This window comes from Silurus meridionalis, chromosome 2 (genome assembly GCF_014805685.1).
Source record: "Silurus meridionalis isolate SWU-2019-XX chromosome 2, ASM1480568v1, whole genome shotgun sequence".
Lineage (NCBI taxonomy): Eukaryota > Metazoa > Chordata > Actinopteri > Siluriformes > Siluridae > Silurus > Silurus meridionalis.
In genome coordinates, this window is record NC_060885.1 from 20,870,170 (window position 1) to 20,884,507 (window position 14,338).

The 14,338-nt window shown below is 36.3% G+C and overlaps 1 protein-coding gene across 1 annotated transcript in view; it reads left to right on the forward strand.

The window, feature by feature from the left end:
* Positions 1 to 137: 137 nt before the first annotated feature.
* gfra4a (GDNF family receptor alpha 4a) overlaps positions 138 to 14,338 on the forward strand; it is a 108,287-nt gene continuing 94,086 nt past the window's right edge. Inside the window, exon 1 of the mRNA XM_046864056.1 lies at positions 138 to 612. Within this exon, the coding sequence (XP_046720012.1) occupies positions 555 to 612 (58 nt within the window). The 5' untranslated portion in view covers positions 138 to 554. The remainder of the gene's footprint in view (positions 613 to 14,338) is intronic.

The window sequence follows — 14,338 nt, forward strand, 5'->3', positions numbered from 1 at the left end:
CAAATGTATGATGCAAATAAGATACATTGATAGATTGTATTTAATCTGGTGTTTTGATCCCTTTTCCCTCCTCTGACACTTTCTTGCGCGCACACACTCGCACGCACGCGCACACACACATACACATACCACCAATCTCAAGTCCAGGATACGACACTTCGCGCTCTGCGCATCATGACCTGATAGCTGTGTGTGTGTGTGTGTGTGTGTGTGCGTGTATGTGTGAGTGCCTGTATGTGTTGGCAAAGCAAACTGATTCCGATTTTGTGAAATCGTGTGGTGAGAGCCGGTTGGGACTGCAACGCTACGCATTTTTTAATTTATTTATTTATTTGTTTTTTTTGCGCAACTATTTTCTTTCATCCAGCGTCACAGCTATTTGCTGGAGAAAACCATGATCCGTGATTGTTTCTGCATCTGGCGCGCGCTTTGGGTCGCTGCTCGTTCCGGACTGTTAAAGCAGCGCTGAAAGCCGCTGCACTCCGTCTATAAGTTTGATCCACGGTGGTGACGAGTGATAACTGAAGTCTAAAACTCTCTCCTCTCTCAGACTCATGGCTGTGTGGAAAATGGACCCGATCAGACTCTATTTGCTCCAGCTGGCTGTAATAGGTGAGTGTATATCTTTATTCGGTGATGAGGTGCGCAAACATCTGCAGCAGATTGCAGAGAACCACGATTCCCGCGCCGTGCGTTTCTTAGAAATCACACACGTGCACCGCATGCTTATACCTTCTGAGTCGTTTTTCTTCTTCCTTTCACGCCAATGGCAGAAGATCATCGGAGTTTAGAAAGTTGTCTAGAAATAACCTTGCTCGCTCGTTCAGCGCAACTGAGGCGCGCGCGCAACGCGTGCTGTAAGACGGATCGGCCGACACTCTAATGTGATTATGTTTGTGTGTTATAATTACCTGCCGTGATGTTTAATAGCCTCCATCACGGCACATTACCCCCGTCATTAAACGGCGATGGCGCTGAAAGGCTGCGCGGCGTCACACAGGAGAAGCAGGTAAAGATGTAGCCCCCCTGCACTTATATGCATCATCTTAAAGTTCAGGTCCATCTTTCCAAGGACTTCTAATGAACACTGTCCCTCCCTAATAACAAGCAAACGTCATTTGGCCTAAATCTTAATAGTGAACTCATTCTGATCTGGAGCACCCAAAACCATTAGTCCTGTCTGTTCTCCACTCCTTATTATGTTTCTGAGTCCAAGACAAGTTAACCTATTTAAACCGAGCTGGAAAAAAAATATGAATTATTTGTTGTAACCTATAATTTAGCTCCATTAAAGATGGAACGCAGCTATTAGTGTCTACATTTTAAGATGCTGAGATTCAGAAATTCTGAAAGATGGCGTCAGATATTTCAGTCTCAGTGGAAGGAAATTCTTTTGAAAGGGTACACTGCATTTTTAGGTAAAGGGAATCCAACCTCAGACTCAATTAAACTTTTATTTTCTCAAAATTAAAATTAGACAATTGATTTTTACACATGAGGTGTATTTGAACAGTGGCCAGAAAAGAATCCTGCATAATGATAGCCCTGTTCTTTAGAAAAAGCATGAGAAACTTGCTGCATTACTCTATATGCAACATGGAATTGTAATAACAGGTTATGTAAGTGTCCTCATCATGAAAACAGGTGTGTGCATGCACGATCTCTTGTTCACACGGTGTTCGAGGTGGCATATGAGACCGTTACAATATAAGTAGTAAAACCCTTTATTTGCTCTATGTACACAGCTTTCATAGTTGCCTGTACATCATTTCCTGTTTTTTCCCATGCACATTGGAAAGATTAATTAGTGCTTATCCTATCCTGCAATCTTAACACACAGAAGGTGTCAAAGCTCTCTTTAAGCCACATTTGTACCACTTAAGCATATGTGGGTGAAATGTTTTGCTTCAAGGTAAAGCAGTTTGTCTGGGGATGGGCTGCAGTTTACAGCCATGAGAGGCTGGAGCCCAAAACCTGTTCGACCACCCCAGGCACACCTTGTCTAATCAGTGATACACACATGTTTTATTTCATAATACTTAAACACACACACACGTGGTTTGTCACTTATTATAGCAGTAAAATGTTGTTCCAACTCTGTGACCTTTAAACTTATGAGATGTGTAAACATATGAATTACTCTTTCTACAAGCACGACATAAACATAGTACATGTTCCACTTAGATGGTTTCAAAGATTTTGTTGCTGGTCTATTGGATAAAATATAGCCTTGTCAATTGGCAAATAAAAAAAAAACTGCACATCGAACCATGGGAGGAGAGTTTTACATTGATGAATTTATTAATATAAAAATTCCCCTGATCTAATTGATGAAAATCAATGGTGACATTAGCTACAACAATCAATTAACTGCAAGCAACAGCTTTCAAGGCTCTAAAGTTGCCATTTAGCTTTAGTTCATATCACTTTACATGCACAGATAACATCTATTGATTTAATTTTAGTGATATGTGAATTTTAGTTTGCCTTATTCTTTGCCACTTTTTGCAGACACCTCTGTTAGAATGGCAGCCCAAGTTCAATGAGTATAAATTTATATTTGCAATAAATGCATTTATGACTAAATCTAATAACTGGCCAGGATAAATGCATTCCAAATACAAATGTATTTCTGTTTGTAACCAGGGGTGCAAAATGCCTGAGTAATTGTGCTTTGAACCTGTTCACATCTAGCATTAATGTATATACTGGGACAGCACTATGGACAGTGCCAGTGTTTATCAGGTATGCATTGCCCATCAAAAAACTTTTATAGATGCTCTGGGACTCATATGACTACAAAACTTTTTGAGTGTGAACCCAGAAGTGTGAATGCAAATCTCTATGCATCCAAAACAATAACAAAGGACCAGCTAAAGCAACTGGGTCATTTCCCTAGCTGGAAAATGCATAATGATTGTGAGACTGATTGGAAATCACACTGAATGTTAAAATCTTCCCACATAAGGCTAATGGCTACAGGTGTTGCCAGCAGATAAAAGCTAATGCTTTTGTAGCTTACTTTGTTGCCTCATTTCACACTGATGTATACATTTGGTTAGTAGATCAAAACATTTGCACGGTCATGGTTTGTCCATAGGGGCAGGTTTGGCAGAGACCCTCATTTATACAATCTATTAAACAGATATTAATCTATGTATGTAAAGTCTTAATTTACAAATCCAATACATTTCAGATGAAATTTGAATTACATATTTTAAAACACCAATGATTGATCAATTATTTAATGTAGGTTAAAATACAACTACAACAACTGCAAATATAAATCAGAATTAGAAAATGTTATTTGTCCACTGTTCACATTCTAAACATTTTCAATGGAGGAGGAGGAGCAGGCCGGACAGTTAATAGCAGGGTTCCCTGATTGGGCTAGTTTAAAAATAGGCCAAGATCTTGTTTTTTTTAAAGCAAATAATCTGAATTAAATGTAATACATTTTACAAAATAGCACAGTATAAGGGCAAACAGTGTGTCTATGATAAATAGAGTTATATCTGTTGTAAGATATATTGCAAAGTTGAGAGAGGCAAAGGGGAATTATAGATTTAATAATGTTTGAATGTTAGAAATACATTGAAATACTTGGTTCTGCTCAAAGGCAAAGAAAAAGATGTGTCTCTTGAAGTGTAGATGGGCTGGAGAAATCTGTCAACTTTCGGTTAGTGATATCATCTTGAACACAGTTAAACAAACATAAGACAAAAAATCACTCAAAACAAGCAGCCAGACTGTGTCCGCCCTTTAGCATGGCAAAAAAAAGTGATAGCTCTCAAGTTCATTTTGTTTGAGGCCATTCCAATATTATTTGCAGGACATTTCTGCCTGGAAACAAATGCAATGGAAGACTGATGTAATAAATGTCAGTCTTCCTCCAGTGCATACTGTATGATGTATAAAATCCAATCACAAGTGGTCACTGGAGACCCATTCAAAATGCCAGATGTAAATTTCTGTGCTCTCTAAACAGCTATCTAAAAGCACATCACTTTAGACAGATGTTAATAAAAGGGCTTAGATACTATACTTAATTAATATAATTTTTTGGGCATTAAAAACTTGGTTTGAAAATTGAAATGGAATACTTGTATTCTTAATTAAATAGTTTGTATTTTTAATTAATTGGTTTAATTAGACAAGAAGTCTGTCTAATTAAAAAATGCATGTTGAGGCAAGTTTTGTTAATTCACTAATGTTAATTGAAAATGTTTAATTAAGTTATTATTGGCTCTTTAATATATATTTTTACTTCTGAATAATTTAATTCATTATCAAAATATGCAGCATTAGTCATGCACATGACCAGCAAACCTACATTAGATTAAATGCTGTTTCCAGGCAAAATGGTGTAGTTTATAACACTTATAAACACGTATGTAATAAAAGCTTCTTTCAAATTAAAATATTTAAAACTACATTAACATTTTTAACACAGTTTATTTACATATTATGTGCCTTTTTGGCTGGGTACTTCAACTTTTTAGTGAGCACTAGGCTTTAGACATTATATATTTTCTCATAAGTAATATTATCAGTACTTTTTCCACCAGTGATTTTGATATCATGTTACTATAATGATAATAATGTTTACTGTACTTAGTATTGTAATCTTTTGAGCATTAAATAATTATTTTAGCCATACATTTTGTGAGCTGGAATATGAATTCATATCTCACCATGTTTAATGAAGACAACGTCTTTCCTCCCCCTTCTCTACTCTGCCCACATTCTGCTAACTCCATCCAACTGCTAATTAACCTCTGCTTTCTTATACAATAGACTACATCCCCTCTGTGTTTGAGGTGCATGTGTATTTTACATGTAACTTTTACCACAAAAATCCAATTAAATGGTTATATATAGAATGTATTTATTTAGTTAGTTATTTTAGGTAGAACATTTTATGCCAGATGGTAATCCATTGATACTTACAGTATATACACTAGTTTTTTCATTGGGCAAAAAAATACACTATATATGCAAAATTTTCTTCTTCTTCTTCTTTCGGCTGCTCCCATTAGGGGTCGCCACAGCGGATCATCCGTCTCCATACCACCCTGTCCTCTACATCTGCCTCTTTCATACCAATTACCTGCATGTCTTCCCTCACCACATCCAGGAACCTCCTACTTGGCCTTCCTCTTTTCCTCCCACCTGGTGGCTCCATCTCCAGCATTCTTCTACCAATATAATTCATGTCCCTTCTCTGCACATGTCCAAACCATCTCAATCTCGCCTCCCTCACCTTGTCACCAAAACATCCTACATGTGCTGTCCCTCTAATAAACTCATTTCTAATCTTGTCCATCCTCGTCACTCCCAACGAAAACCTTAACATCTTTAGCTCTGCTACCTCCAGCTCTGCCTCCTGCCTTTTATTCAATGCCACTGTCTCTAATCCATACAACATGGCAGGTCTCACCACAGTCCTATAAACTTTCCCTTTCATTCTTGCATATGCAAAATAACTAAGCAAAACCATATATATATATATATATATATATATATATATATATATATATATATATATATATATATATATATATATATATATCAGTGTGCAATGTAGCTGGTGTTTTTCATTTCTCTGACCATTTAGTGGGCAAATTCAATTGATTGCCCATGAAATGGAAACGCACACAATTGAAAATGCACATCATAGTAAAAAAAAAAAAAAAAAACAGGCCAAATAGATTGGCTGCAGATTTTAAAGACAGGATAGTGTCGAGACACAGATCTGGGGAAGGCTGCAAACCTTCTGCTGCATTAAATGTTTTTACTAACAGAGTGCCCTGTAAAATTCTAAAATGGAAGAATTTTTAGAACAACCAGGACTCTATCTAGAGCTGGTCACAAAGGATAATCTGAGCAGTCAGGGGAGATAAGTCAAAGTTATTTTGCTTGAGCGCTAGAGATCATGTGTGGAGATGGGATAAACTTGCTGGAGGTCAACTACTATTGCAACACTATTTGGGTTTTATGGCAGAGTGGCAGTCCAGAAACCTCACTTTAGTGCAAGACAAATTCCATTTTGAAATTTCATCATGTGTGGAACAAACCAGGCACCGCTCATCGAATACGCATACCATTCCCAAGGTTTAGTATGGGTGTGGTAGCTTCAGGTTTTTGGGGTGTTATATTAGCAGAAGGCACTGGGGTAGATGGACAGCTGAATGCAGCAAAATGCAGAGGTATCTTCAGACAGCTGATTCTACTTTCAACAGGACAATGACCCTTAGCACACTGTCAAGACAATACAGGAGTTTGTAAGGAGTGGTTCAGCCAGAACCCAGACTTGACCCCAGTCAAACATCTCTGGAGAAAACAGAAAATGGCTGTCTACTAATGGTCCCCAACCTGACAGAGTGTGAGAGGACCTGCAGAGATGAATGGCAGAAAATACAGATATTCTAAGGTTGTTGCATCAGATCCAAAAAGACTTGAGGCTGTAATCTCTAAGTGGTCTGATTACTTATGTAATAATAAATGTAATATTTAAGTTTTTTCCGTTTTAATACATTTGCAAAATTGATTTTGTGATAAAATGGGCCAAATATAAAATACCTCGGCCATCCATTACCTTGTAGAACTTAAGTAGCATTAGCAGTAGTATTTTTTTTATCTGATAAGTAACAAAAAAACTACAATAGAAGTTAAAAATAAGCAGAAATGCAAATGTCTTTATGTCTTATCTGTAGTCATTTGTTTGGAACATTGCAAATTTTGGCTGGAATTGGGTGCATGAGTGTACTACCCAACCTCCACAATGTGGAGGATAGTAACGGTGTTGAACAGTTACCCAAAGATGACAGGTTTTTGGGGTTCTTTTCGGTCAAAATACAATGCTTGGTGATTGTCAGTGGCTCAAATACAAATAAATGCTTGCACAACCACTGTTAATTATGGATGTGGATCACTGATGCTTTGAGGATATTTTGTGGCTAGTGATCCAGGCTCTTTTGAGATTATTAGCATATTAAATGCCTCTAAGTAAGAGGATGTTTTAACTCTTATAGGTGGTTATGAGTTGGCAAAAGATGAATGTTTTAACAAGATAAGGCTTATACACATACACCCATATCAGCAGAAAAGTGGTTGAAGGCACATAGAAATCAGCATGACTATTTCAGTCTCTGCTTTTAAACTTTATTGAAAATCTGTGGTCAGAAATGAAAAGGGGCACCCAAGTGCACAAAGCTAAGAATATAAAAGAGCATAAAATGTTCTGCATGGAGGATTGTTCAAAATGCTCTCTACAAGTGTCATCAACCTTGTTAGACATTACAGGCAAAGGCTCAGTGCTGTTATTCTCTCCTGCAGATGCTTCACCAAATATTAGTCTGCCAATTTGAAAAAAACAGTGTGCAAAAAAACATGCAGCATGATGGTACAGCAGGTATTAATGCTCCCTTAAACATGACGGGTATCTGGTATGTGTTCCTTATATAGTTCTAATGAATATTTATAGAATAGTTATTTTATGCTTGGATCTGTTGTTTCATTGTTCAGCTCAATTACGCTTTACATATAAATCTGCCCTTTATCAGTGAGATTTCTGAATGAACATTTTGCACTGGCTTTTTCCGAAACAAAATAAGTTTATTTTAAGACAAAATCATTAAGCATGAGTAATAAAGAAAAAAGGAGAAATTAAGTCTTTAGGTTTACACAAAGTGAGGGAAAAAAATATAAAGACTCTGTCACCTGCATACCCTTGTGGACCAGGTTAGAAGAAAAGTGATCGCTGGAGGAGGCATCAGAGCTGCTCATTATGTTAACAGCTCGTCATTTTGCTGTCTTTTGTTAAAGTGCAATTATACTGCCGGAACAATTACTCGGTAGAAGGAACTGCTGCTTCTGTGGTCCGTATCTGGAACAGAGAAAGGGCAAATGAGAGGCCCGCGAATTGTCTAGAGTGATTTCATCTATATAGGATGGAAGAAGAGGCCTGCCACCTTGTATGTGGTGAGTGTTCTTGTTAGAAAGGTGTGGGCTGCTGGTGCAGAGGGAATGGAGGGGCGGTCTCGCATTGAGTGCAGCTCAACCAGTCACAAGAATACAAATGAACAGTGTGAGGTCCCGCAGCTGGGCTCTGTGTGTGTGAGTGCGTAGCAGCCACAGGAATACTGATGAACAATGCAAGGTCTCCCAGCTTCTTGGGGGTTTTTCAGTGTTCAAATGTGTGTATGTGTGTATGTGTGTGCTGAAAAGACTCCCATCTTTTCTCTAACTACACTCTTGGGCAAATAAAATAGGCCAAGCCTAAAATGGTAAAATATTAATAATAGTGTTAACAACAAATCATTGTTCATAAAATTAGCAACAAAATGCTATAAATAATTTCCTGTGCTATCAATCCTGGTTTTATTTACGAGCTTGTTATCAGCATCTTAAAAAAAAGAAAAACATCTAATAAGATCTTTGTTCACTCAGACACGTTAGTTAGAATTTTACATACAGTATTTTCATTTTTTTTTTTTACCTTTAGCACTATTGTACCTTTGCTAATTTCCTGAACACTGACTTGTTCTTAAAGCCTAATATTTAGCTCTTTTGCCATCGCCCACTTTCTTTTGCCAAGTAGTATACATCTTTTTTGTTTGTTTGTTTGTTTATTTCTATAGAGCTTTTTACAGTGGACGTTATCTCAAAGCAGCTTTACAGAATGTGAGAATTATAGAACAAAAATTCAAATAAATGAACTATGTGTATTTATTCCCAGTGAGAAAGTCTGGGGTGACTATGGCAAAGAAAAACTCCCTTAAATGGTATGAGGAAGAAACCTTGAGAGGAACCAGAATCAAAGGGGAACCCATCATCAAGGTGTTATTAAAAATCATAAAAACCACATCTCTTAAGTATGAAAGTGTTTTAGTGCCTTTAAAAAAAAAAAAAAAAAAGATTAAAGTAGAAATATTTCGAGAGTAAAGTCAAAATTTTGAGAATAAAGTAAAAATATTTTGAGAATAAAGTCAAACCAATACGAGATTAGGTGGTAATATTTTAAGTTGCACTGTTTTGCATAAAATGAATGTACAGAATTTGGTTTCATCGTTTTTAAGGTTAGGATTTAGGAAATCCGAAGGAAATTCTTGGTCTTTTTGCGCATCAGTACGAAGTTATATTTATTAAATGGACACTGCAATGGTTATGTAGGAAACTTAAGTTATTTAGAAAAAAAAAATTAGACAGACATTGAGGAAATTGCCTCTTTTGTGCAATCTGAAGGATATTGATGGTTACATTTGCATGCTATTTAAAGAGGATATGTTGTTTCTCAGGAGAGTATGAGGATGATGATCAAAGAAATTGACCCTTGTGGAGGTGAACACCGGCATGCTCAACGTCTCAGATGTCGCCAGTGATTCAGCCAGGGTCCTGCTACTACTATATTTTTGTAATTTTTGCTCTATTCTTAAAATATTTCCACTTCGCTTTGCTACGACTTTATTCTCAGAAGTTGAACTTTTTTTTCAAAATATTACGTGGCACTAAAACACCATCATATTTAAGCAAGACACAGTATTCAGTATACTTCGAAAAACACAAAAAAATGGTGGATTTCCTTGTTGGTATGGTGATGCCATTAATATTATATTTTATACTTTTGGTATGTACGGTAATACCTTAATAACACATAACAATATCTTAAGGATCACTTATGGTTTACCTCTAAAAATTATTTATAAACAATAATTAAAACTAATTATAGATATGCCACTTACACCAGCAATTAAATAATAAAGCTTATGAGCTGAGCAGTGTTGTACTTTATTTGAGTGATCTGCTACGCTGTCACAGATAAATATACTGCATCTGTAACAGCAGGGGTGCAACTACACCTTTGCTGAGGTGCATGCAAGCGGGGTATCCGCTTCCAAAAAAAAGAGGGGTAATACAAGAATAAATACACTTTGTGCAATCCCAGAATAATCCCTTCGAACCTGGTCACAATGTCCAAAATACTCTCTCTGGAAAATGCTCCAGCTCAAAACTACACTCAGATTTTACCCTGTATCTTTATTTACACCACATACAACAGGTGAATCAGTGCATGCCTTTCATACTTAAACTGTACATAATTTCTTCATTACAAAGGATGAATACAAAGCAGTATTAAAACAATGCATTCTCTGTGGCAGAATAACTAGCCACAAAACAAACAAACCAGAAAATAATCAGCACACAATGTAACAAAAATTGGTATTGGAATAAAACTTACAATCCCAAAAAACACGCAACACAGGACTATATAAAAGACAAAATTTTACTATCAATCAATATTATATGTTCAACTCATAAGGAATGTCATGCAATCAGAATTTACTCATGGAAAGAATTTACTATTATATATTACTATATATATGGATGTCTACTACTTTTTTCAGAAATTGAAACTGCATGAACAAAAAAAACATAACCGTCATTGACTTGTAGGTCATGACTCATACCTTATAGCTGAAAACCTATTTTACAGTCCATATGTTTACAGATATGCAATGACATATATGTACATACAGGCTTGCAATATAACATTTATGATGTGGTGGGGCCACATTGTTCTCTTACCTACTTTTTAAAAGAGTAAAGACTGATGGAGCAATGAACAATCAGACTCCACATTCAGCACAGTCCGTGGGTGGCGCGACTAAACACACTTGACTGATTGGCTCTTAATGAGAGTTCAACTAAACTCTTTGAGCTGATTGGTTTCTAATGACTTTTGAAAATGGAGGGGTGGGTGAACTTGTCATGAGCCATGTAGACTATTATTATGACATGCAACATAATAAAGCTAGTTTTCCCCTAATGTTCTCAACAAGAGACATTCAGTGGGCTATTTGTTGCAATTTGACGTTTCCTCTAAGACAATACAGCATAAATCTCCATTCTCAGTGTGAACAAAATAAAGAATAAGCACTGCATGAGCAGCATGCAAAAAGGTTAATAAACAGCCATGCATATCATTTCAGAGGTAAATAATCAGTTAAGTATCGAATGTGTGGAATTGAGGCAATAATTTTTTGTCTGGAATCTAGACGTTAGGTAACACCTAAATTTTTTTGCAGGATTTGAATGATTTTTTTTTTTTTGTCTGGTGCTCCTGTTTGGTATTGCAAGAAAACAAAATGAACTAAGGAGAGCACAGTATGACAGACATTTTTTGCATTTTTGTTCATAGGACATGCTTTGAGTACTCTACAGTATATATATATATATATATATATATATATATATATATATATATATATATATATATATATATATATTCTACTATAAATACAGGACAAGACAATTCATGACATGAAAAAACTGCAACAAAAAGAACAGGACAGAGCAAAGTTATCATATAGTTCTGATTTATATGATGTTTTCTGAATGTTACAGTTTTAGAAACATTTGTTTGCAGGAATATTTGCTTTGAAATTATTAAAATTATATGAATGCGAGCAGCTTGTATGGCAAATGCTTCACATAATTTAGGGTTAATAATAACTGGATTAAAAAAATGTGCAATCAATTATTCATTAATATGATTACATGTTTAGTTTCAGAAATCTCTTTAACATTCATGGAAGAAGTTATAAAGGTACAAGAGACTCTGCATTGGCTAAAGGCTAATGGAAAAAATGACTATTATATTTAGTATATTCAGTGCTAGATCATCCACTATTCCTGAACTTGGGTAAATACAAAATCCCCTGCTTAAATATTACTCAGTAAAAGTACTCTTTTTGCATTTGAGCTTACAATAATAGAACATTATTATTGAACACAATTTATAATTTATTTGAAAGTATCAAGGATCATTACTGATATGTTATTGAATAAAAAGTCTAATTTACAAATTAAAAGTAAAGTTTTGCCAAAATAAAAATACGCTGGTACGGCACCAGATGCTTGGAAAATGTACGCACGTATAGCAAAAGTAAAAATACAAAATCTTAAATTGTTTGCAAATCACTAGGATGTAAGAGCAAAAAAAAAAAAACCAGAAAGAAAAAAGTCAAGACTCTTATTGTTAAAAAAAAGATATACAATATAACCCTGTAATAACCGTCAGTGGTTATTTTCCTTTAACAGCATGCATTGTGCTATTTCATTCCTTACATAATGCTTATAAATGTCTTTAGAAATTCTAGCCAGAAGTTAAGAAGTTATGCACAGGTCTTGGATTCTGCATGACAACGATTCTAGCTAAAAGAGAATGTTATTAGAGCAATCAATTTGTATTCAGCAAGTTCTACAAAGGCTCGCATGCAACACTGGAGAAATAATGTTGCTCTTTTTACTGTTTCTTCTGCAATATTAGTTTGTATGAAGATGCGTTGCCTCTGGAAGGTTCAGGTAGTCCTTGAAGACAGGTGACTCCCTTTAGAGAGTAAGCGCTTGAAGAGTTTTTTTCACACAACTATATTGATGAGGTGGGTACATTGATACAGGTCATGTCTGTGAGCAAGTAAGTAGGTACAAAGGTATATGGGTATTTATGTGCGTAGGTGTTGAATTGTTTGTGTGGTATTTTCTTCACGAACGCACACAGCTTCAAAGATTTGATGCTCACCGTGGCCTTGCTTGTGCAATGTATATAAAGCACATGTTCTTAAATGGAAAGGTGAATGTGAACAAGAGTGAAAAGATACTGTATGTGAAAGACACACCACCTCTAGTGGTGAAGTGAAAATATAATTAAACAGAAGGGCTTTCCTACATTGCCGCCACCAAATTTAGTAGGGGTAGTCCCCTAACCCTAACCCTAGATCTTACTATGAAGATAAACCTATGATAAAATTGTAAAAAAAATGAACATTTTCGTGCAGCAGGCAAACATATGCTATATGATACATTGGAATGTTGCCAGGTTGTATGCATCTCCTGCCTTGTGTTAAAGTTTATACATTATGGTACTGTAAATTGCTCTGTTTTGCTAAATTTTGTACTGCAATTTGTTAAAATATTAACAAATTACAGTATGCTAGCCCATACTGTACATACAAAATTCTTTAGAATTTAAAAAGACTTTAGGTAGGCCATGCCATCTCCTGACATGATATTTTTAAGTTCTGATGGTGTCATCGTGAAGCATTTTTATCATAAGTCGGGGACTACCTGTATCTAAGTTCGTAGTTAAATCGGAAAGTCTCAGTATCAGTTATTTTCTTCCTCATCCTTCCATGATGGCAACTTAACTAACCGGGCAACAGGCCAAAGATAATTTTGCCCTTTTGTCTAATATCTACTTCTGCATATGTTTTAATTACTCTGCCTATAGGCCACAATGCTTGGGGAAACTGTGTATCATTACGATATGAGCTTAGTAGATAATGGCAAATGATTAACCCAAAAGTGATCAGCTAGAATCGGGCTGTGTTGCCATCACAGTCTCCCTAATAGATCACTAGATGAGTAGATTGCTTGTGGGAGTGATGCATCACAATGACTTATTAGCAATAGATTTTATGTGACAAGGTCTGGGTCGGCAACATCCAAGTGGCTTAGAGTTGATTATTCCCTCCACTTCCAATAGTACTTTATGCAAGACTGGTTTAGTCACTGTTAGATTGCCCAAGACTACCTGAATATTTCTTGTTCCCAGTTTATTCCAAAATGTGGAGCATTTGGAGGGTTAAATTAGAAGGTAATTTTCTGACCAGCTAGGTGGTTTTTAAGTGGAACCTCTAACTCTGCAGAGGCCTTCTGGAGTTTAGTGGCACCTCCTCTAAAGTTTGTGCCAGTATCTCATGCCCACACTCTCTTTTACACACCGCAGTGTGCAATATACAACAGGTTTACTGGCGGCGCTATTTTGTGTTTTGTGTATTTGTCTTACAATGTCTTGTGTTGTCTTGCACTGTCCTGTACTGTCTTGTGTTGTCATTGCACTGTTTGCACCAGGTTGCACACGATGCACTTTATGTGGCGAGGACACTTACTATTCTTCGGCCCTTTGTTTTCTGTGACTTGACTTGACCATGCTCTCTAACATATCAAAATGTATGTAACGTGTTGTCATAAATTTGAACATGGTGCCCCAGTGTTTCTCTGTGCGTCTGTCTATATTAATAGTGAATGGGCCGAAATAGTCTGTACCAGTGGACCAAAAACCTGGTTTGTACAGCTGTAGTCATGAGGGGGCAATTCTGCCATCTTCGAAATAAGAGGACTTGTTCTCCATTTCTGACATGCTTAATGTATACTCCGCCATGCAGGATCCAGTATTTGTGTCTAAACTCACCTAAGACCGGCTCTGGACCTGGATGGAGAAGCTGGTGGTCATTTTCTTTGATTAGGGGCATTGTAATATGATATTTAGGTTCTA